The sequence below is a fragment of the Podarcis tiliguerta genome, assembly GCF_965153285.1.
Source record: "Podarcis tiliguerta genome assembly, chromosome: 10".
NCBI lineage: Eukaryota > Metazoa > Chordata > Lepidosauria > Squamata > Lacertidae > Podarcis > Podarcis tiliguerta.
In genome coordinates, this window is record NC_139543.1 from 68,564,835 (window position 1) to 68,587,258 (window position 22,424).

General features: G+C 45.8%; 1 protein-coding gene and 1 long non-coding RNA gene across 2 annotated transcripts in view; one reads left to right on the forward strand and one right to left on the reverse strand.

Moving 5' to 3' along the window:
• LOC310659308 overlaps window positions 1-22,424 on the forward strand; it is a 182,760-nt gene that overhangs the window by 112,136 nt on the left and 48,200 nt on the right. The gene's annotated exons all lie outside the window — the stretch shown is intronic.
• The window catches only part of FBH1 (F-box DNA helicase 1), a 49,434-nt gene that overhangs the window by 1,285 nt on the left and 25,725 nt on the right, over window positions 1-22,424 (reverse strand). The window contains exons 11-20 of the mRNA XM_083401896.1: window positions 19,602-19,689; window positions 18,970-19,056; window positions 16,539-16,675; window positions 15,484-15,583; window positions 14,288-14,412; window positions 13,508-13,568; window positions 11,935-12,129; window positions 8,811-8,945; window positions 4,471-4,577; window positions 874-1,005 (exon numbers count right to left, since the gene is read on the reverse strand). Of these exons, the coding sequence (XP_083258022.1) occupies window positions 874-1,005; window positions 4,471-4,577; window positions 8,811-8,945; window positions 11,935-12,129; window positions 13,508-13,568; window positions 14,288-14,412; window positions 15,484-15,583; window positions 16,539-16,675; window positions 18,970-19,056; window positions 19,602-19,689 (1,167 nt within the window). The remainder of the gene's footprint in view (window positions 1-873; window positions 1,006-4,470; window positions 4,578-8,810; window positions 8,946-11,934; window positions 12,130-13,507; window positions 13,569-14,287; window positions 14,413-15,483; window positions 15,584-16,538; window positions 16,676-18,969; window positions 19,057-19,601; window positions 19,690-22,424) is intronic.

Sequence of the window (22,424 nt, forward strand, 5' to 3'; positions counted from 1 at the left end):
GAGGCGGACAGGTGTGGGGGACTCCCTGGTCCTGAATGGGGCAACCGTGCCCTTGAAGGACCAGGTGCGCAGCCTGGGAGTCATTCTGGACTCACAGCTGTCCATGGAAGCGCAGGTCAGTTCTGTGTCCAGGGCAGCTGTTTACCAGTTCCATCTGGTACGCAGGATAAGAACCTCCTTACCTGCGGACTGTCTCGCCAGAGTGGTGCATGCTCTAGTTATCTCCCATTTGCAGTACTGCAATGCGCTCTACATGGGGCTACCTTTGAAGGTGACCCGGGAACTACAACTAATCCAGAATGCGGCAGCTAGACTGGGGACTGGGAGCAGCCTCGGTCCAGAAGGAGCATCTCCACACCCATCGTTCTGCCCGGACACTGAGGTCCAGCTCCGAGGGCCTTCTGGCGGTTCCATCACTACAAGAAGTGAGGTTACAGGGAACCAGGCAGAAGGCCTTCTCGGTGGTGGCACCCACCCTATGGAACGCCCTCCCGTCAGAAGCAACCCTGTATCGGGAATATTTTTATGTCTGATGTTTTATTGTGTTTTTATAATTCTGTTGGGAGCCGCCCAGAATGGCTCGGGAAACCCAGCCAGATGGGCGGGGTATAAATATTAAAATTATTATTAATATCGAGCCAATTCCCGTTTCTAAGCGAATTGTGAAGCGAACGGGGGCATCAAGTGAGAGGCTATCCAAGCGACAGCCATCATGGGACAGAGCAAAGCAAAACTCCAGAACAGGTAAATGGGTGGAACAAACTGTAGGACCAGTAAAACATTTTGCACTAGCAACACACATATCAAAATAGGATGGAGAGAAATTATATTCGTCTGCCCCAAGTGCCCAGTTCCGTAAGAAGAGACACGTACGTAAACAAAAGGCATTTTCTTCATGGTGAGGACAGTGTCTTTGGAAATGACATTGTGGCAGCCCTGCCCAGAACACCGGACTTCTGCCTCCTTGCACACTTCACTAGTTAATACGGGCTGAAAATAGTGCTCCTGGAAAAGAAGAAAAAGCAAAAATTTAGTGCAGACAGGTGAGGCAATTTTAAGCCAGGAGTAGGGGGCCAAATGTGGCCCTCCAGGTCTCTGCATCTGGCCCCCAGGACATTCCTCTGCCTCAGCCTGCATCAGCCTTTAAGTATCCGTGCCTTCAAGTATTTATCTGCCAGGCTAAAATGTGTCTTTGAACTCCGATAATGCCTCCCGTTTGCCTAGAACTGGGTTCCCCAAACTGTTTATGGATACAACTCCCATCATCCCTAACTAGCAAGACCAGTGGTCAGGGATAATGGGAAGTGTAGTCCAAAAACAGCTGGAGACCCAAGATTTGGGAAACGCTGGCCTAGTTGGAAGACAGAGAGGGGTGTGTTTGTGTACACAAATGTAGAAGCTACTCTAGCTTGCAAAGGGGCACGATTTGCACCCGTTTGCCAGCTTTTGCCTCTGGTAGTGCACTGGTCCCACCATCTCCTGGCAAATAGAAGGGGAAGAAATGGAGGCAGTGAGAGATTGTACTTTCTTGGGCTCCATGATCACTGCAGATGGTGACAGCAGTCACGAAATTAAAAGACGCCTGCTTCTTGGGAGAAAAGCAATGACGAATCTAGACAGCATCTTAAAAAGCAGAGACATCACCTTGCCAACAAAGGTGCGTATAGTTCGAGCTATGGTTTTCCCAGTAGTGATGTATGGAAGTGAGAGCTGGACCATAAAGAAGGCTGATCGCCGAAGAATGGATGCTTTTGAATTTTGGTGCTGGAGGAGACTCTTGAGAGTCCCATGGACTGCAAGAAGATCAACCTGTTGACAGTAAGAGGTGTTCAACAGTGGAATTTGCTGCCAAGGAGTGTGGTGGAGTCTCCTTCTTTGGAGGTCTTTAAGCAGAGGCTTGACAACCATATGTCAGGAGTGCTCTGATGGTGTTTCCTGCTTGGCAGGGGGTTGGACTCGATGGCCCTTGTGGTCTCTTCCAACTCTATGATTCTATGATTCTGTGATTCTCTCCATTCTGAAGGAAATCAGCCCTGAGTGCTCCCTGGAAGGACAGATCCTGAAGCTGAGGCTCCAAGACTTTGGCCACCTCATGAGAAGAGAAGACTCACTGGAAAAGACCCTGATGTTGGGAAAGATGGAGGGCACAAGGAGAAGGGGACGACAGAGGACGAGATGGTTGGACAGTGTTCTCGAAGAGACCAACATGAGTTTGACCAAACTGCGGGAGGCAGTGGAAGACAGGAGGGCCTGGCATGCTCTGGTCCAGGGGGTCACGAAGAGTCAGACATGACTAAACGACAACAACAGTGAAAGGAGACCTCCATTCAACATCGACTGGTTCCTGTTGGCCGCTGTGAGAGCAGAACGCTGGACTTGATGGGCATCACCCTGATCCAGCGGCACTTTTCTTTGGTCCTTATTTTTGTGATGCACTGGGAAATGATATACAATGAATTGAAAAAGATGTTCAAAATAACTTTTTTAAAAAAAACAACAACCAGAAGCTTTTCTTTTGGAAATTCTAGGGACAGAACTTTTAGGATATTTCCGTTCCACCTTAAAAGGGAGCAGGATGTTTGTGTCACAGCCTGCGTATTTCCTGTTTCACAGGATGTTTCTGTTGTGTCTTTGCTTTCGTTTCTCTCTCTGTGCTGGAGACACTGAAGCAGGCAGTCATGTTTTCTCTTTGTTCTGACCAACGCTGAATAAAGTTGTAAATATGCTCTCCTGAGTGCATCTTTCGCTGTGTGCATTATCTGCTGATAGAGCGTGCATCGGCTCTGGAATGTGGCAAGCTATTTCTGGAGCTCGTGTCGCTAATTGCTGATACTGCGTGTCTACGGGAGATCGCTGGACGTCCGGAGACGACATGGAGTCATGATGGACTTTGTCTCCCTGGCAGTATCCCAACAAGAACTACCTAAACTGTATAGAAATTTATTTATATATGCTACTATAGCAGCAAGATTACTACTTGCCCCAAAATGGAAAGAAGCAGAACTCCCAGCAAAGGAAGAATGGATACAAAAACTTACGGAATATGCAGAAATGGCAAAACTTACCAGAAGAGTAAGAAATCAAGATAACAAACTTTTTATAAAAGAATGGAAATGGTTCACTGAATACAGGTGAAATTTCAGGAAATTAGAATATTGTGGAAAAGTTCATTTATTTCAGTAAATCAACTTAAAAGGTGAAACTAATATATGAGGTAGACTCATCACATGCAAAGCGAGATATGTCAAGCCTTTATTTGTTATAATTGTGATGATCATGGCGTACAGCTGATGAAAACCCCAAATGAACAATCTCAGAAAATTAGAATATTAAATGAAATCAGCAAAACAAGGATTGCAAATAGAGCAATATTGAACCTCTGGGAAGTAGAAGCAGGCATATGTACTCAGTATTTGGTTTAGGCCCCTTTTGCATCAATTACTGCCTCAATGCGGCATGGCATGGATGCTATCAGCTTGTGGCACTGCTGAGGTGTTATGGAAGACCAGGACGCTTCAATAGCAGCCTTCAGCTCTTCTGCATTGCTCAGTCTCATGTCTCTCATCTGTCTCTTGGCAATGCCCCATAGATTATCTATGGGGTTCAGGTCAGGCGAGTTTGCTGGCCAAGCAAGCACAGTAATCCCATGGGCATTGAACCAGGTTTTGGTACTTTTGGCAGTGTGGGCAGGTGCCAAAGTCCTGCTTTGACACCAGATGTCAAAGAGAAGAACAACTACCAGACTTTTAGAAGACATCTGAAGGCAGCCATCTTTAGGGAAGCTTTTCATGTTTAACAGACTACTGTATTTTAATACTTTGTTGGAAGACACCCAGAGTGGCTGGGGAAACCCAGCCAGATGGGCGGGGTATAAATAATAAATTATTATTATTATTATTATTATTATTATTATTATTATTATTATTAAAGCAGATGTTCTAAGGCTGAGCAACAACCCTTCCTCAAACTCTTCCCCGCCACTGGAAAAAGTTTAAAGATTATTTACAGAAATATTGCAAAATCAATGAATGTTAAAAGATTCTTGGAATGAAGTTATATGGCTTTAGTAGAAATGTTATAAGGATTTAAATATAAATAGATTAATGGAATTTTAAAGGTAAAATAAGGTTAGAATGTGTAAGGATAATTATAGGACAGATAACAGAGGAAGATGGAAAGGAATTGCTGAAACATTTGACAGAAGTGGAATACAAAAAGGGAGGTGTGAGGAGGTCGGTGAAATAAGTGAATGAAAGATAAGATATTGAAATTGTTTGAGTGTTTTAAATTGTTTTTGTTTGGTTTTGTTAGTTTAATGTGTCTAGTGTTATGTAGTGTCTTTATATTGTATTGTATTGTTCTTCTTTCTTTTTTCTTTTTCTGTTTTTATTTGGTTTTGTAGTGTGTAAATTGTTCAAAAAGCAATAAGTATTATTAAAAAAAACAACAAACTCTTCCCCGCCAACTCACCCCGGCCAATGTTATAATCTGGGTCAGTAACTTCGGAACGATGAGGCGCCTCTTGGCACGGGTGACGGCCACGTAAAGCAGGTTCCATTCGTCCTCGGAGGTCGCATCTGGGACAAAGGCAAGAGGCAGACAGGAAATAAAAATAATAGTAATAATAATAATAATAAAATTTATTTATATGCCGCTGCGCTGCGATCCCACTTGCTGTTCTGGCTTCTGGGATTCGGAATTTTTCTTCTTCTTGTTTTCCTCCTCCAAAAACTAGGTGCATCTTATGTGTTGGCTTTTTGCAGTATAGTAACGCTGCAGAGAGCTTGCTGGGGAGACCATGCATTTAAAAGGGACTCAAAAATAACTTAAACAAGGCTTTAATTACAAAAACAAAAACTCCTTTTACACTAAATACATTAACAAACAAACGCGACCCAACCACCAACCCATCCCGCAGGGTAATGGCAGAGCTAGGTGCTGCTCCTTATATACTACACCCAATTCCTGACACGGATTAATCAATGCAACTCAGCAGCACCTGCTATGTTTCACAGCTGTAAAGCTGGATCTCGTTATTTTGCTCTGGCCCCTTAAAGATATACACATCGGGTGAAACAATGACGAACCTTTACATTTAAAGAAACAATTCAACATTATGGACTGGTGCGTCTTATAGAGTGAAAAATACGGTCACAATGCCTAGGCACTAGACTGGGCATTCAGCTAGACGAGAAATAAATCCCTATCTGCTGGGTGCATTCCTTGGGCTGGGGTGCTCCCTTGACAGCTGTGAGGAAAGGTAACAGAACTGCGGGCTGTCTCGCTGGAAGAAAAGTAAGGGGAGGCACGTGGGGGGGGGTGTAACCTAGCGTTATCCATTGCAGCTGAATGTTGAAAATTTTTGTAGTGATCAGATGGGATTGCTATGAGGAATTATAAAATATGCATCAAGCCAGTGTGTCCACAAAGAAAGCATGGCGTTGACTGGGTTTGATTCACTGAGATTGAGAGATTGGCCTGGTGTAGATTAGTGAAGGCCTCGAATGACAAAGACTCAACCTCCTTCTGGCGTACCATTAGGGGGCTCCTGGGCCAAGAGCAGATTGGTCCCACATGTACTGTAGAACCCCAGGAGTGGATGAAATATTTCCAAACCCTCTTCTATGACGACAAAGCTCAGCACAACGATCCAAGTGCCTACTCTGAGAATTTACCATATTGGCCTGCTGTCTCCATAGAGGAGGTGGGGAAACTAATTGCCTAACTGAAAAACAACAAAGCTCCGGGCATAGACTACATTCCAGCAGAGCTCCTGAAGAACAATACCAGTTGGTGGGCTCCTATAATGGCGTCAATATTTACATACATCGATTCAACAGGCATAATCCCTGGTTGCTGGACAGAGGCAGTAATCATCCCAATCTATAAAAAGGGTCCTATGGCAGACCCAGCAAGCTACAGACCCATTAGCCTCCTCCCCATTCCCAGCAAATTGTACGCCAAACACCTCCACATCAAACTAATTGACTGGATGGAAACTGAGGCAGTTCTGGCAGAGGAGCAAGCCGGCTTCAGACAGGGCAGAACAACAATAGACCATTGCTTCGTATTAGCACATCTCATTGACAAATATGTCAATAAAACACGTGGGATTCTATACGCAGCATTTATTGACCTGAAGGCGGCCTTTGACTCGATTTCACGAGTCAAACTTTGGGCGAAACTCAATGCAACCAACATTGACAAAAGATTACTATTCTTGATAAAAAGCCTATATAAAGACTCCAAGTTATATGTAAGAGCCTCAGTAAATGGGCAACTAATTGGCCCTGTACCAGCCACCAAAGGAGTCAAGCAGGGTTGCATTCTAGCCCCAGCCTTATTTAACTTATATATAAATGACATGGTCAAACACCTAACATCCCCGGAGTTTCATGCCCCCAAACTGGCCGAAAAATCAATTTCAGCGCTCCTCTATGCGGACGATGCGGTTCTCTTATCACGAACTAAAGTAGGCCTCAAAAGGCTACTAAGAGAATTCTCAGCTTACTGCAGGAGAGATCAATTGGTGGTTAATCACCAAAAAACTAAAGTCATGGTCTTCGCTAGGAGACACAGACATCACAGATGGGAGATGGACAATCAGCCAATAGAACAGGTCAAAATTTTCAAATACCTCGGAGTAGTTTTCCAGTCAACAGGGGCCTGGGAGGCCCACCATAAATATGCTAGGGAAAAAGCATCTCAAAGCGTCAAAATACTGTCTCGCTTTTACTTTACGAAGGGGGGCAGACATATCCCAACAGCTTTGGAGGTCTTTCAAGCAAAACCCTTGGCGCAATACTCTACGGGGCCCAAATCTGGACGGGAAATCATTGCCGCACACTTGAAATGGTCCAGTCTAAATTCTTAAGACAGATTCTAGCCGTTCCATCATGCGTACCAAATGCGGCCCTACGGCTGGAGACTGGCCTCCTCTCCGTCGAGACCCGGACCTGGATAAGAACATTCAACTATTGGCTTCGTTTAAATTTAAACCCATCCGGACTATTACCTCTAGTAGCACGAGATGCTCATAGAAGTCGGTGGTCCAAAGTAGTGCATCAAAAACTACTTACATGTGGCCTACAAGCACAGCATCTTTTGAAAATGGGTCTCCCCAAGGCAAAAACCATTATTGATCAGCGCATGAAGGATATTGAGCAGCAGAATAATCTGGCCTATATTAAGAAATTTAGTGCTTGGTATGCTTATCTGCCCCCCTCCCATTTTGATCTTCGGGCACCTTATTTGTCTACCTTAACCATTCCAAAACTTAGGCGGGCCTTTACACTGGCCAGACTAAATATGTTACCGTCAGCTGTTCTTGAAGGTAGATATCAAAAAATTCCATTTGAGAACCGGCTCTGCCCCTTTGGAGCTGGCTATGTAGAGACGGTGTCACACGTTCTCTTGTCTTGCTCCCTATATAAAGATCTCAGGGACGAGACCATTACGCCGCTCCTATCTGCCATCCCGGGCCGCTCTTGCGAAGCCAAATTGTTCTCACTTCTAGCCGAGCAGAACAGCTTGACAACAGAGAAGGTTGCCAAATTTATCGAGAGAGCAATGAGACTGAGAGCTGGTATCTGAATGATAGCAGTGTCGTCACCCGGATTCCTCGCCTAGGTTTTTATGATTATTATCATTATGTTTTATTATTATTATTTTATTACTTCTGCCAAGTTTTAAGTACTGAGATTATTAATTTACCTAGGGTTTTAATAGGTCACAAGATTTTAACTATATCTGTAATGTATTCCTGTTGGTGTTTGTCCTTTGATGCTATGGCCTGTCGGCTATGCAAATAAAGTCTAGTTAAACAGACATGGCGTTGACTGGGTTTGATTCACTGACAATAATTTCTGATCAAATCCCACAAGCCTCTATACCTCTGCCATTTGCTTTCTCTACCCCTGACAGGCACGTGTAAGCATTCTAAACACAGACTGGTTGCTCACCAGGCATCCTGGGTCATAAAGATAGTAGGTAGCTTCTTTGGTGTAGCTATTGATAGTTTTGTTGGGGCCAGGAAGAGAGTTCAGGAAGAGATTTATGACCTCCGGGTTTGCTGAATGCATTCCTCTAGTCCTGTTTTATTTACTCTCAGATACATATGCATGTTCAAAGTAGTCTTTGTAGTTAAAAGAATTTCTTCTGATCTGACTTTGTCCCACATGGTTTTTTTTGAAATGCTCAGAGGAAATCTGATTGGTTCTTACGAACACTGTGTAAAAAGTTCTTTTGTGAATAAAATGACCTGGACTGAGGGGTAAGGTAAAGGTAAAGGGACCCCTGACCATTAGGTCCAGTCGTGGCAGACTCTGTGGTTGCGGCGCTCATCTCGCTTTATTGGCGGAGGGAGCCTGCATACAGCTTCCGGGTCATGTGGCCAGCATGACTAAGCTGTTTCTGGCGAACCAGAGCAGAGCACGGAAATGCTGTTTACCTTCCTGCTGGAGCGGTACCTATTTATCTACTTGCACTGGTGTGCTTTCGAACTGCTAGGTTGGCAGGAGCTGGGACCGAGCAACAGCAGCTCACCCCGTCACGGGGATTCGAACCGCCGACCTTCTGATTGGCAAGTCCTAGGGTCTGTGGTTTAACCCACAGCGCCACTCACGTCCCTTGGACCGAGGGGTAGAGAGGAATTATTATTGGCACCTCCTCCCAGAGTCTTGCTGGTCAAGCCATGTGTGTATTCTATTAATCAGGGTCCAATCTTTCCTTGCTTTGGGAACGCTACATTTTAAACAGCAGCGCTAAAATAAAATGGAGGCGAGGAGGTCAAGGGAGAAAGTCTTCCTTACTGGTGCGTAAAATGGGTATCCTCTCGAAGGCTTGCTGCATGACAGTTAGGCTGATGCTGCTCGTGAAGTCGTCGGCCACTTGGACAGTGTCGAATTCCAAGCCTTTGGCCTTATGGACGGTCCCCAAGACATGATCTGAAGGAGGCAAAGTGAAAAATCAACATGTTGGGCTTGTGAGAGAAACAAAGGAAATCCCCTGTGTTGCAAAAATTAGAAAAAAATTTAAACAATAACAGGCAACACGTGGCTAATAATGTTCTAACAGAATACCGTATTTTTCGCTCTATAGGACGCACCGGACCATAGGAGGGGGAGAACAGGGGAAAAAAATTCTCCCCCTCTCTGCTCAGCGCCCCTTCAGCGAAGCGGCAGGAGAAACGGAGCCCCTTCCATTTCTCCTCCCACTTCGCTGAAGGGGCGCTGCGCAGCTCTCCCTCCTGGCTTCAGCAAAAGGAACCCGAAACCTTCGGAGCGCAGCGCGAGTTCCCGCTGCGCTCCGAAGGCTTTAGGTGGCTATCCCTGAAGCCTGGAGAGCAAGAGGGGCCGATGCGCACTGACCCCTCTCTCTCTACAGGCTTCAGCAAAAGCAATGTGAAGCCTTCAGAGTGCAGTGGGAGCGGTCCCTCTGCGCTTCGGAGGCTTTGCGTTGCTATCGCTGAAGTCAAGGAGCCTGTATTCGCTCCATAGGAAGCACACACATTTCCCCTTAATTTTTGGAGGGGAAAAAGTGCGTCCTATAGAGCGAAAAATACGGTATATGTAACATGTATTATTTCACAGTTCTTAGACAGAAAATATATGACGGAGATACAAATGATAAAATAAATCAATATTGTATGAACAAAATGAGAGAAGGTGGTCCATCAGTATCACAGAGGCAAGCAAGCCTTTCAACAGTCCCAATCCTGAAATCGTGCAGTAACAGAAGCTCCAAGTGTAGCAATTCTTAAACAGAACGTATGGAGTAGAATCACAGAAAATGAAAGTCCATCACTGTTGCATGAACAATAATAATAATAATAATAATAATTTATTATTTGTACCCCGCCCATCTGGCTGGGTTTCCCCAGCCACTCTGGGCGGCTTCCAACAAAGATGAAAAATACACTAAAATGTCACATATTAAAAACTTCCCTGAACAGGGCTGCCTTCAGATGTCTTCTGAATGTCAGGTAGTTGTTTATCACTTTGACATCTGATGGGAGGGCGTTCCACAGGGTGGGTGCCACTACTGAGAAGGCCCTCTGCCTGGTTCCCTGTAACTTGGCCTCTCGCAGTGAGGGAAGCGCCAGAAGGCTCTCGGAGCTGGACCTCAGTGTCCAGGCAGAACGATGGGGGTGGAGACGCTCCTTCAGATATACTGGACCAAGGCAGTTTAGGGCTTTAAAGGTCAGCACCAACATTTTGAATTGTGCTCAGAAACGTACTGGGAGCCAATGTAGGTCTTTCAACACTGGTGTTATATGGTCTCGGCGGCCGCTCCCAGTCACCAGTCTAGCTGCCGCATTCTGGATTAGTTGTAGTTTCCAAGTCACCTTCAAAGGTAGCCCCACATAGAGCGCATTGCAGTAGTCCAAGCGGGAGATAACCAGAGCATGCACCACTCTGGCGAAACAGTCTGCAGGCAGATAGGGTCTCAGTCTACGTACCTGATGGAGCTGGTAAACAGCTGCCCTGGATACAGATTTGACCTGTGCCTCCATGGACAGCTGTGAGTCCAAAATGACTCCCAGGCTGCGCACCTGGTCCTTCAGGGGCACAGTTACCCCATTCAGGACCAGGGAATCCTCCACACCTGCCCGCCTCCTGTCCTCCAAAAACAGTACTTCTGCCTTGTCAGGATTCAACCTCAATCTATTAGCCGCCATCCATCCTCCAACCGCCTCCAGACACTCACACAGGACCTTCACCGCCTTCACTGGTTCTGATTTAAAAGAGAGGTAGAGCTGGGTATCATCCGCATACTGATGAACACCCAGCCCAAACCCCCTGATGATCTCTCCCAGCGGCTGCATATAGATGTTGAAAAGCATGGGGGAGAGGGCAGAACCCTGAGGCACCCCACAAGTGAGAGCCCAGGGGTCTGAACACTCATCCCCCACCACCACTTTCTGAAAACGGCCCAGGAGGAAGGAGCGGAACCACTGTATGACAGTACCCCCAGCTCCCAGCCCCTCAAGACGGTCCAGAAGGATGTTATGGTCGATGGTATCAAACGCCGCTGAGAGATCCAGCAGAACTAGGAAACAGCTCGGAGATCATCAACCAGTGCGACCTAGGCAGTTCAGTCCCATGATGAGGCCTGAATCCCGACTGGAAGGGATCCAAATGGTCCGCTTCTTCCAGGTGTGCCTGGAGTTGTTCAGCAACCGCTCACTCAATCACCTTGCCCAAGAATGGAAGATTTGAGACTGGGCGATAATTGGCCATCGTGGCCGCATCTAAAGATGATTTTTGTAAGAAGCGGTTTAATAACCGCCTCTTTCAGCGGGTCTGGGAAGGCTCCCTCACGGAGGGAAGCATTCACCACCCCACGAAGCCCACCGCCCAGTCCTTCTCGGCTAGCTTTTATAAGCCAGGATGGGCAAGGATCCAGGAGACAGGTGGTTGGCTTCACTTGTCTAAGCAGCCTGTCCACATCCTCGGAGGTAACAGGTTGGAATTGATCCCACGCAACTTGACTAGACAGGACTCTAGCACTCCCCCGCCCTCGCCCTGCTCCCACGGTGGAGTCTACTTCTTCCTGAATCTGAGCGATTTTATCTGCAAAAAACTTTGCAAAATCATTGCAGGAGATCATATGGCCCGTACTGGGCCCAGATGTCGCAGGTGGTTCCGCTAAATTGTGAACCACCTGAAAAAGTCTCCTGCTGCTGTTTTCTGCAGATGCAATAGAGGCGGTGAAGAAAGTCTTCTAGTGTTTTGTTGGAAGCCGCCCAGAGTGGCTGGGGAGACTCAGCCAGATGGGTGGGGGATAAATAAATTATTATTATTATTATTACTACTATTACTATTATTTTTATTATTATTTAAGCTAATACTAATCAGTCCTTGAGAAAACATGTCAAGTTTTATTTCCTCTTCTGGCCTCGGAAGCAAAGAAGTTGCCTTGCGCTCCTCTTACCTGCGATCTCCGGAATGGGCACATGGCACTGCGATATTCTTTCCACCAGCTCTGGGATGCGGTCTTTGTATTTCTCCACAATGGCAATCTTCATCTCCAGCTGCTTATCTTCGGACTTTGCTGCGTAGTCCTTGAGGCCTGCAAAGCCCTTATCGACCCACTTTTTGATAAAGGCGTCCGTCACCTCCAGTTTCACTGGGAACACACAAGCAGGGACAAAATGATGCAGAGAAGGCAAGGCTGCCGTGGAAAACGGGGAGTTCCTCCATCTTCCCAGCCGCCTTGAAGTAGGAAGAGGCCATTGGCTGGCTGGTGGGCAGTTCACACGTAAATCAACCGATCAACTCTGCTAGCGAGTTCTTCTGCCTGAACTAGAAAATCCATTCATCATGCCTTGCATCTTTCGCTCGGCCCATCTGCACGGATCCCAGTCCACACATCGCTCAGTCCTAGATCTGCTCCCGTCTCGCCTCTGAATCTAAACCCATCACAGTTAAAATTCCCCATCTTGTCTGCATTACCATTCGATTCTGGACCTCCTTATCAGGAGTTTCCTGACCCAGTGGCCTGGTTCGCACATGATGGCAAACCACGGGTTGCTTAACCACCCATGCATTAACCGTAAGCTGTCCCACAGGTGATCCAACAAGCGGCTTGCTTCTTCAAAGTTTGGTTTGTTTTCCAGCAGCAGGTGAGTGTCTGGGTAGAGTCATCACGCAAGCCCTGGCTAAGGGTGTTGAGTTCACACGTAACACCAAGCCATTATTAAAGCAAGCCAAAGTTTGCAAGCCAACAAGCCGCAGCTTCATATAATGGTTTGTTGAGAGGAAACAAACCACAGTCAAGCAGGGTTCACCCACAACACTAAGCTGTGGTTTAATAAACCATGGCTTTGCATTTATGTGTGATTTGAATTAGGTGAGGCAAGCAGGGCTTGCGACAAAATGCTATGGTTTGAGACGCTTCTGTTCAGTGTTCGACTGTCAGCAAGCTGTGTCTACTTCCTTCCACTCCATTCCCAATCTCCTTTACTTTTCCATTCTCCCTCAACAGCTTTCTGAAATTGCCAAACAGTCTTCATTGGGGTTATTGTAGTTTTTGATTTGATTTGATTCTGGTGCTTCTGTAGACCCTGGGGCTCCCCCATAAACGCCTTGATACAGTCGGACCTTGGAAGTCGAACGGAATCCATTCCTGAAATCTGTTTGACTTCCAAAACGTTCAAAAACCAAATTGTGGCTTCTGATTGGCTGGAGGAAGCTCCTGCAGCCAATCGGAAGCCCCGTCAGACGTTCAGGTTCCAAAAAGACGTTTGCAAACCGGAACAATCATTTCTGGGTTTGCGGCTTTCGGAGGCCGAAACTTACGAGTTCCAGGGCGTTCGACAACCAAGGTACGGCTGCACTTCCCTCTCATTTCCCAATGGCCCCATTTTGGCCACAGTCCTGTTGGCACTCGCCAGCAAAGTCCGCCATTATGAGCAGAAAATGCTCTAATGGCCCAGTTTTCCCCAGTTGAGGCAGAGACCCAGAAACGAAGCCGCAGGAGTGTTTACACTAGCCAAAGTACTTACATTCGGGATGGAGGAGCTTCCATATGTCATGGATCTTCTCGAGGCCAAAGGCTTTAAGCCCCTAACAAAAATAAAAGGAGGGTGAATTGCACATAGACTCTGGGAGCGGACAGGACGTTGGACTTGGAGGGACCTTGCCAACAAAGGTCCATATAGTTCAAGCTCTGGTTTTCCCAGTAGTGATGTATGGAAGTGAGAGCTGGACCATAAAGAAGGCTGATCGCCGAAGAATGGATGCTTTTGAATTCTGGTGCTGGAGGAGACTCTTGAGAGTCCCATGGACTGCAAGAAGATCAAACCTTCCCCATTCTGAAGGAAATCAGCCCTGAGTGCTCACTGGAAGCACAGATCCTGAAGCTGAGGCTCCAAGACTTTGGCCACCTCATGGGAAGAGAAGACTCCCTGGAAAAGACCCTGATGTTGGGAATGATGGAGGGCACAAGGAGAAGGGGACGACAGAGGACGAGATGGTGGGACAGTGTTCTCGAAGGGACCAGCATGAGTTTGACCAAACTGCGGGAGGCAGTGGAAGACAGGAGGGCCTGGCTGCTCTGGTCCAGGGGGTCACGAAGAGTCGGACACGACTAAGCGACTAAACCACAACAAGACCCCTAGATCCCATTTGAACTTAATATCGAGAGGGTGGTTGAAGAACAGCCCTGGCACATTAAAAATTGTGATGTCTGTTCTCACCCCTGAAATCCAGGGCTCCAAGCAAAACCCCATAACTTTTTCCTCCTCCTCCCCACCACCCCACCCTGTGTATAGCTAGTTCCCTACCCCAAGGATGTGTATTTTATCCGGTGGTTCTCCATTTGTAAGTTTCACAGCATCCTCAAAGACGGTTTGGTTGCACCGAGACAAGCGAGTTACTTTCCCCGTCACATCAGTCCCGGTGATATCACCTGCAAAAAAGCGAAGCAAAGTATCTGTCGCAGACCGAGCTGAGAAAATCAGTGCTTCCCAGGGTGGATAAAAAACAATGATTTCCCCCCCAAATATATATATATTAAAAATGGATTTTTAAAATTTAAATCAGATTTTTAAAAATTTAAATCAGATTTTTAAAAATTTAAATCAGATTTTTAAAAATTTAAATCAGATTTTTAAAAATTTAAATCGGATTTTTAAAAATTTAAATCGGATTTTTAAAAATTTAAATCGGATTTTTAAAATAAAATGCTTTTGGAGGAAAAAAAACCTTTCTAAATATAGTTTTCTATTTAAGTTACACTATAGTCCAAAGGCTATTTATCAGGAAACAAGGATTTGTTTTAAGTTTTTCATGTGTGCTGAAACTCAGTGTGTTTGTTTTTTTATTGGCTATTTTAAAACGAGGCTGCATTTTAAATTGCATTTTAACCTGTATTTTAAATTGTGTGTGTGTGTTGTTGTTTTTCCCCCTTTCATTTTCCCCTATTATGTTTTTACTGTTATTGTATTGGTGTTAGCCGCCCTGAGCCCAATTTTGGCTGGGGAGGCCGGGGTATAAATAAAATTTATTATTATTATTAATTTTAAAAAAATTAACCACATCCGTTAGCGAACATGGATACATATACCACAATGTTATTGTTTTAGTTAAATAAATTGTTTTAATTATTATTAAGGAAATGATTATTTTTCTCCTTCCAATAAAGTACAGTGGAAAAGTTGTCCAAATATAAACGGTAAACTTATTAAACTTCACAATAATTTCATAATTATCTATCTATTTCTAATAGTATAACCAAATCAGTAATTTCTGATATACCTGTAAAAACTACTCTGAAAATTTATTATTCCAAAAACGAAACCTTCTTCACCTGGTTGTAAATATTAAGATTATACCAGCAGGAATGTCTTTCTGTAAAAAAAATGATTTAAATCAAGTCTTACTGACTAGTGATTTAAATCAATTTGATTTAAATCAAACCCACCCGGGTGCTTCCTTAAAAAAAATAAAAAAAGGAATACAGCTGAGTTGAATGTCTCACCTTCCTGGCTTCCGCCGACCAACGTCTGCTTTCGAACTTTCTTGAGGACGTCCAGGAGAGTAGCGGCGACGTAAGCTATTTCGGAACCAAACCGGAAGCTCTGTAGAAGTGAGGCAAGCAAACAGAGCAGGGACTCTAAAGATGCTCAGGAAGCTGGGCCGCCGTTCTCCTATCTGGTTTTGGACTTCCAAGCTCCTTGCTACTAAAGGTAGTCGTAGCGGATTTTTCCGTCTATAAGATGCCACCATGTATAAGGCGCCCCCTACTTTGGGGGACTCAGATTTAAGAAAATGGGGGGAGATGTCCCCACGTATAGGTAAAGGTAAAGGGACCCCTGACCATTAGCAATGGATCCAAACTACAAGAAAGAAGATTCCACCTAAACATTAGGAAGAACTTCCTGACAGTAAGAGCTGTTCGACAGTGGAATTTGCTGCCAAGGAGTGTGGTGGAGTCTCCTTCTTTCGAGGTCTTTAAGCAGAGGCATGACAACCATATGTCAGGAGTGCTCTGATGGTGTTTCCTGCTTGGCAGGGGGTTGGGCTCGATGGCCCTTGTGGTCTCTTCCAACTCTATGATTCTAGGTCCAGTCGCAGACGACTCTGGGGTTGCGGCACTCATCTCGCTTTACTGGCTGAGGGAGCAGGCGTACGGCTTCCGGGTCATGTGGCCAGCATGACTAAGCCGCTTCTGGCAAACCAGAGCAGCGCACGGAAACGCCGTTTACCTTCCCTCCGGAGCGGTACCTATTTATCTACTTGCACTTTGAGATGCTTTTGAACTGCTAGGTTGGCAGGAGCAGGGACCGAGCAACAGGAGCTCACCCCGTCGCAGGGATTCGAACCGCGACCTTCTGATCGGCAAGTCCTAGGCTCTGTGGTTTAACCCACAGCACCACCTATGTCCCTGTCCCCGCGTATAAGATGCCCCCTAATTCACATTTGTCGCCCTGCCCAGTTTTGCCTCTGGAACTGCCCGCCACTGGAATGTGGGTTGCCCCAATGGGAATGCAGAATGAAGCAACCGGGCCCAAGCGAAGGTTTGTGGAGGCTCACCTTTGTGAGGTAGAACATGTGGGTGTGAGACACTTCGGCCAGCGCATTGACCGCGCCGCGGAAGGAGTAGATCTGCTGGTGAGGGTCTCCTACCAAGATGGCGCCACATGACTGGGAGAGCACAATGTCCATGATAGCTGCAGGGAGAGGAACGGAGTATTTAGAAAGGGAAGCAAAACTTCTCAACCGTACACTGAAAAACATACGTTTATGCAGGCCATGGTGAATTTTTCACAGGGGAGAGCGGTACAGACAGGCAGTGGCGCCTCCAATGATCTGAAGGCAGCCCTGTTTAGGGAAGCTTTTCATGATCAATGTTTTAATGTATTTTTACTCTTTTGTTGGAAGCTGCCCATCAGCTCTACCTCTCCTTTAAATCAGAACCAGTGAAGGCGGTGAAGGTCCTGTGTGAGTGCCTGGAGGCGGTTGAAGGATGGATGGCGGCTAACAGATTGAGGTTGAATCCTGACAAGACAGAAGTACTGTTTTGGGGGGACGGGGCGGGCAGGTGGGGGGGATTCCCTGGTCCTGAATGGGGTAACTGTGCCCCTGAAGGACCAGGTGCGCAGCCTGGGAGTCATTTTAGACTCACAGCTCTTCACGGAGGTGCAGGCCAGTTCTGTGTCCAGGGCAGCTGTTTATCAGCTCCATCTGGTATGCAGGCTGAGACCTTACCTGCCTGCAGACTGTCTCACCAGAGTGGTGCATGCTCCGCTTATCTCCCGCTTGGACTACTGCAACGCACTCTACGTGGGGCTACCTTTCAAGGTTACCCGGAAACTGCAATTAATCCAGAATACGGCAGCTAGACTGGTGACTGGGAGTGGCCGCCGGGACCACATAACACCGGTTCTGAGAGATCTGCATTGGCTCCCAGTACGTTTCCGAGCACAATTCAAAGTGTTGGTGCTGACCTTTATAGCCCTAAACGGCCTCGGTCCTGTATACCCGAAGGAGTGTCTCCACCCCCATCGTTCAGCCCGGACACTGAGATCCAGCGCCGAGGGCCTTCTGGCGGTTCCCTCAGTATGAGAAGCAAAGCTACAGGGAACCAGGGAGGGCCTTCTCGGTAGTGGCGCCCACCCAGTGGAACACCCTCCCTTCAGATGTGAAGGAAATAAGTAGCTATCCTATCTTTAAAAGACATCTGAAGGCAGCCCTGTTCAGGGAAATTTTTAACATTTAACGTGGTATTGTTTTTAATACTTGATTGGGAGCCGCCCAGAGTGACTGGGGAAACTCAGCCAGATGGGTGGGGTATAAATAAATTATTATTATTATTATTATTATTATTGTTATTATTATTAATACCACACCTAAAAACTCATTGCTTCCACAGGTCTATCTTTCTAAATGTCAACCGCCATTAATATCTGAAACATAGCAGAGGTTATATTTTCTGAGAATCCTCCGGAAAAATAATCTCTCAAAGGACCTGTTGATGGCATTTCACCATTCTACTGTTGAGGGTATATTAACTTATGGTCTGTGTGTGTGGTTTGGGAGCTGCACGGTCAGGGAAAAAACAATGCTTTCCGGGGTTGTAAAGACTGCAGAGAGAATAATTGGGTGCACTCTTCCCACCTTAGATCAAATCTACGCTTCCAGGCAGTGCCATAAGAAAGCTGCAGAGATAGCGCAGGATAGTGCGCACCCCGGAAATGATCTCTTTCAGCTTCTGCCTTCTGGAAGAAGGTCCAGGGTTATCAAGACTAGGACTAGCCACCTGAGAAACAGTTTCTATTCAAATGTAATTTTGGTTTTAAACGCAGTGTAAGGTAGTCTCTATGGGAGTATATTGTATTTAATTATGGGGTATCCGAGTTTTTAGAGTGGCTAACCAGGCTGGGATAGCAGGGATAGCAAGCTTGTTGGTTTCTGAATGTCTGATGTAGATTTTCAATCTCGTTGATTTGTATGGGACAGTGACAATAAAGATTATCGTATTGTATGATTAATTGAAATATGCACCCTGGGTCTCCGATGCTTATTGTTTAATGTTTAAGATTTGTTTGTTTGTGTTAAGTATGTATTCAGTAGCTGACCTCCTTTGTAATGTTTTGTTTTGAAATCTTTGCGATAATATTTTAGTTTTCTGTTAATTATGTTGTTTTCACTGTATAGTCTATATTTGGCTTTCTTCAGATTGTTTTATTGACTTTTTTTGACGTTTTTATATTCTGTAAACCGCGCTGAGATTTTTTTTAAAAAAAATATAAAGTGGTATAGAAATGAAAATAATAATAAACAGTCTGGAAGCAAAGTCTTTTGCTGCAAAACGACAGATCCCTCCTGCCCTTTTAGCCAAATGTTCGCCGTGACAAATCTGCCTACGTCGATTTTAAAGGAAGAGAACACCTTCACCCTGTTTATGAGAGCGGGGCGTGGAAAAAGTCAAACTCTTTGCAGTGCAACCCAAAATATTACTCACCGGGGGTGCAGTCTTGGGCCTCATCAACGAAGATTGCATCGTAGTGAGAGAGAGAAGGCTTTTGGAGCTGCCAGAGTTTCAAGTAGCCTAGAAAGGAGGACACAACATTCATCAAAAAATATTAATTCGGAGTGCAAAATAACGCCATCCATGGGTTTTTTTAAGCCTATAGGTGTCTACACCTATAGCAGCAAAACCATGACTCATCAACACCACTTTGGGATTTCTACAAGCACCCAAAAGCTGAGGTCCAGCTCCGAGGGCCTTCTGGCGGTTCCCTCACTGCGAGAAGCCAGGTTACAGGGAACCAGGCAGAGGGCCTTCTCGGTGGTGGCACCCACCCTGTGGAACACCCACACACCAGGTGTCAAAGAGAAAAACAACTATCTGACTTTTTGAAGACATCTGAAGGCAGCCCTGTTTAGGGAAGCTTTTATATTTGATGTTTTATCATGTTTTTAATATTCTGTTGGGAGCCGCCCAAAGTGGCTGGAGAAACCCAGCCAGATGGGCAGGGTATAAATAATAAAATTATTATTATTAATAATAATAATAATAATAATAATAATAATAAAGGCACAAATAAAGGCAGGGAGCACGACTTTCTCCCCAACCTCTGATCACCCACTTACCATCATGAGTCATCTTATAAGCCATCTCCCTGACGGGCCCCAGCTTTTTCATATTTTCCCATATTTGGTTTGCTTCGTTGACAATGATCTACAAAGGCCCAAGAAGGCAAAAAAAGATAATTGCCTGGGTTAATCAGGCTAAGAACAACAGAGGAATCTGCCTTACAAACTGAGTGAGACCCACTGCTCCATGCACCTCAGTACTGCGTGCTCTGGCTGGCAGCAGATCTCCACGGTTTCAGGCAGGAATCTTTTTCAGTTCTACTTGAAGATGCTGGAGGTTCAACTTGCATCCCATCCCCCACCCCTGCGAAGTGAGGAGAGACGCTGGGCCATCCCTAGAGGACATTTGACCCCAGACTTGTAAACGGCCTTGGCCCAGTAGACCTGAAGGAGCGTCTCCACCCCCATTGTTCTGCCTGGACACTGAGGTCCAGCTCCGAGGGCCTTCTGGCGGTTCCCTCCCTTCGAGAAATGATGTTACAGGAAACCAGGCAGAGGGCCTTCTCGGTGGTGGCACCCTCCCTGTGGAACGCCCTCCCACCAGATGTCAAGGAAATAAACAAGTACAGTGGTACCTCTGGTTACGTACTTAATTCGTTCTGGAGGTCCGTTCTTAACCTGAAACTGTTCTTAACCTGAAGCACCACTTTAGCTAATGGGGCCTCCTGCTGCCGCCGTGCCACCAAAGCACGATTGCTGTTCTCATCCTGAAGCAAAGTTCTTAACCCGACGTACTATTTCTGGGTTAGCGGAGTCTGTAACCTGAAGCGTCTGTAACCCAAGGTATCACTGTATCTGAAAGCAGGAGCCCTGTTTTGGGAGGTTTTTAATGTTTGAAGTTTTATTCTGTTTTTAGTGATCTATTGGGTGCCACCCAGAGTGGCTGGGGAAACCCAGCCAGATTAGGGGGGCAACAAATAATAAAATTATTATTATTATTATCCTGAAGATTTCCCAGCATGCTGGAAAGTGAGAGTGTGGCACAAGGGCAGCCCCAAGAGCTCAAAGAACTTCAGACACATTATCTAGTTGCAGTTCTGGGGAAACCCAGCCAGATGGGCGGGGTAGAAGTAATAAATTAATATATAAATTATTTATTGTAACAGCTGGTCGTGACACTAGACTTCTGGATGTGGTGGGAAGGTTAAAGTGGGGGGGGGGGACTGTTGGTTTGATGTGAATGATCTGTAAACTAAGGAGGGGTGATTAGGTTTTGTTTATTCGTGGGTCAGAATAAATTGCTTTATTATTTAAGTATGGTTAATGTTGTTTGTTATTATTTACATGGCTGGAATACAGTGGTAACTTGACTGCCGAACGGCTAGCCTCCGAACACAGCTGTCAATTTTTCCCTTTATGTTATGTTACATGAAATATTGTATTTTATTTTAGTGTTCTGTTGGAAGCTGCGCAGAGTGGCTGGGTAAGCCCAGCCAGATGGGAGGGGGGAAAAAATAAATTATTATTATTATTATTATTATTAGGGACGCGGGTGGTGCTGTGGGTTAAACCACAGAGCCTAGGGCTTGATGATCAGAAGGTTGGCGGCTCGAATCCCCGTGACGGGCTGAGCTCCCGTTGCTCGGTCCCTGCTCCTGCCAACCTAGCAGTTCGAAAGAACGTCAAAGTGCAAGTAGATAAATAGGTACCACTTCGGCAGAAAGGTAAACAGCGTTTCCGTGCGCTGCTCTGGTTCGCCACATGACCTGGAAGCTATACGCCAGCTCCCTTGGCCTACAGAGCGAGATGAGTGCCGCAACCCCAGAGTCGGCCACGACTGGACCTAATGGTCAGGGGTCCCTTTACTATTATTATTATTATTATTATTATTATTATTATTATTATTATTATATTATATTACCCCCCTTCCTGCCCCCCCCATAAATTTATCTAATTCTCCTTCATGAATTTGTCCAGTTCTTTTTTAAAGCCATCGAAGCTGAGGGCTGTCCCTGCCTGTTTCGCGAGGGACTTCCCTATTTGTTATTATGCCTTACTTATTTTTTTCTGTGTTTGGCTTTGTAAACTTACAAAACCCCATACGGCATTAAGAAAAGGGGGGGGGGAGCAAGAAAAAACATTGGCTTGGTCAGTACCAGGAGAGGCAGTCTGCAAGGAATCCTGGCCCCAAGTTGCTTAGGGTTTTAAATATCAGCCACAGAACCTAGAACCTTGCTCTGTAGCAAAGAGGCATCTTTCAACGCTGGGATAACATGTGCAAAGCTGGCTGTCCCCAAAAGCCCCTTTGCAGCTGCATTTTGCTGCAGCTTCTAAACCAGATGCTGAAGGAGGTGAGGACAGGTGCCCCACCTAGGCCCGAAGTCACCCTAGGCCTCAAAACCAAAATTCCCCTTTCTCTCTTCTAAAAAAACACAGCTTTAGCTTTTCTCTGCTTTCTCACAAGATGTTTGCTGCATAAGCAAAAGGTTATTTTTTATCAGTACAAGAAGGCTTCAAAAAGCTAATGAATAAGCTCTGTCGATGCCAGGATAAGCCGGCCTGGGAACTGAGTCTTATCTCATCCAGTTTCAACACATCTTGGACACGCTGAACCGCAAGGCTTCTCAACCCCCTTGGTTTCTCTACCCCCTTTTTCTGGGAAGGGTGCCAGGAGTCTCAAGACAGGAGCTTTCTGTTCATGCTCAGGAAACTCATCATGGGGCAGGGCTCCCGAGGAGGGAGAAAGGGGAGGGAACGAGGGGAATATATGCTCTGTGCAAATGGCTGTGAAATTGTGCTTGTTTGTGAATTTATCACACTAGCTCCTTCTACCAAGCCTGGCTGGCAGAAATAAAGCTTCTTCTCTGAAATTATTCCTTG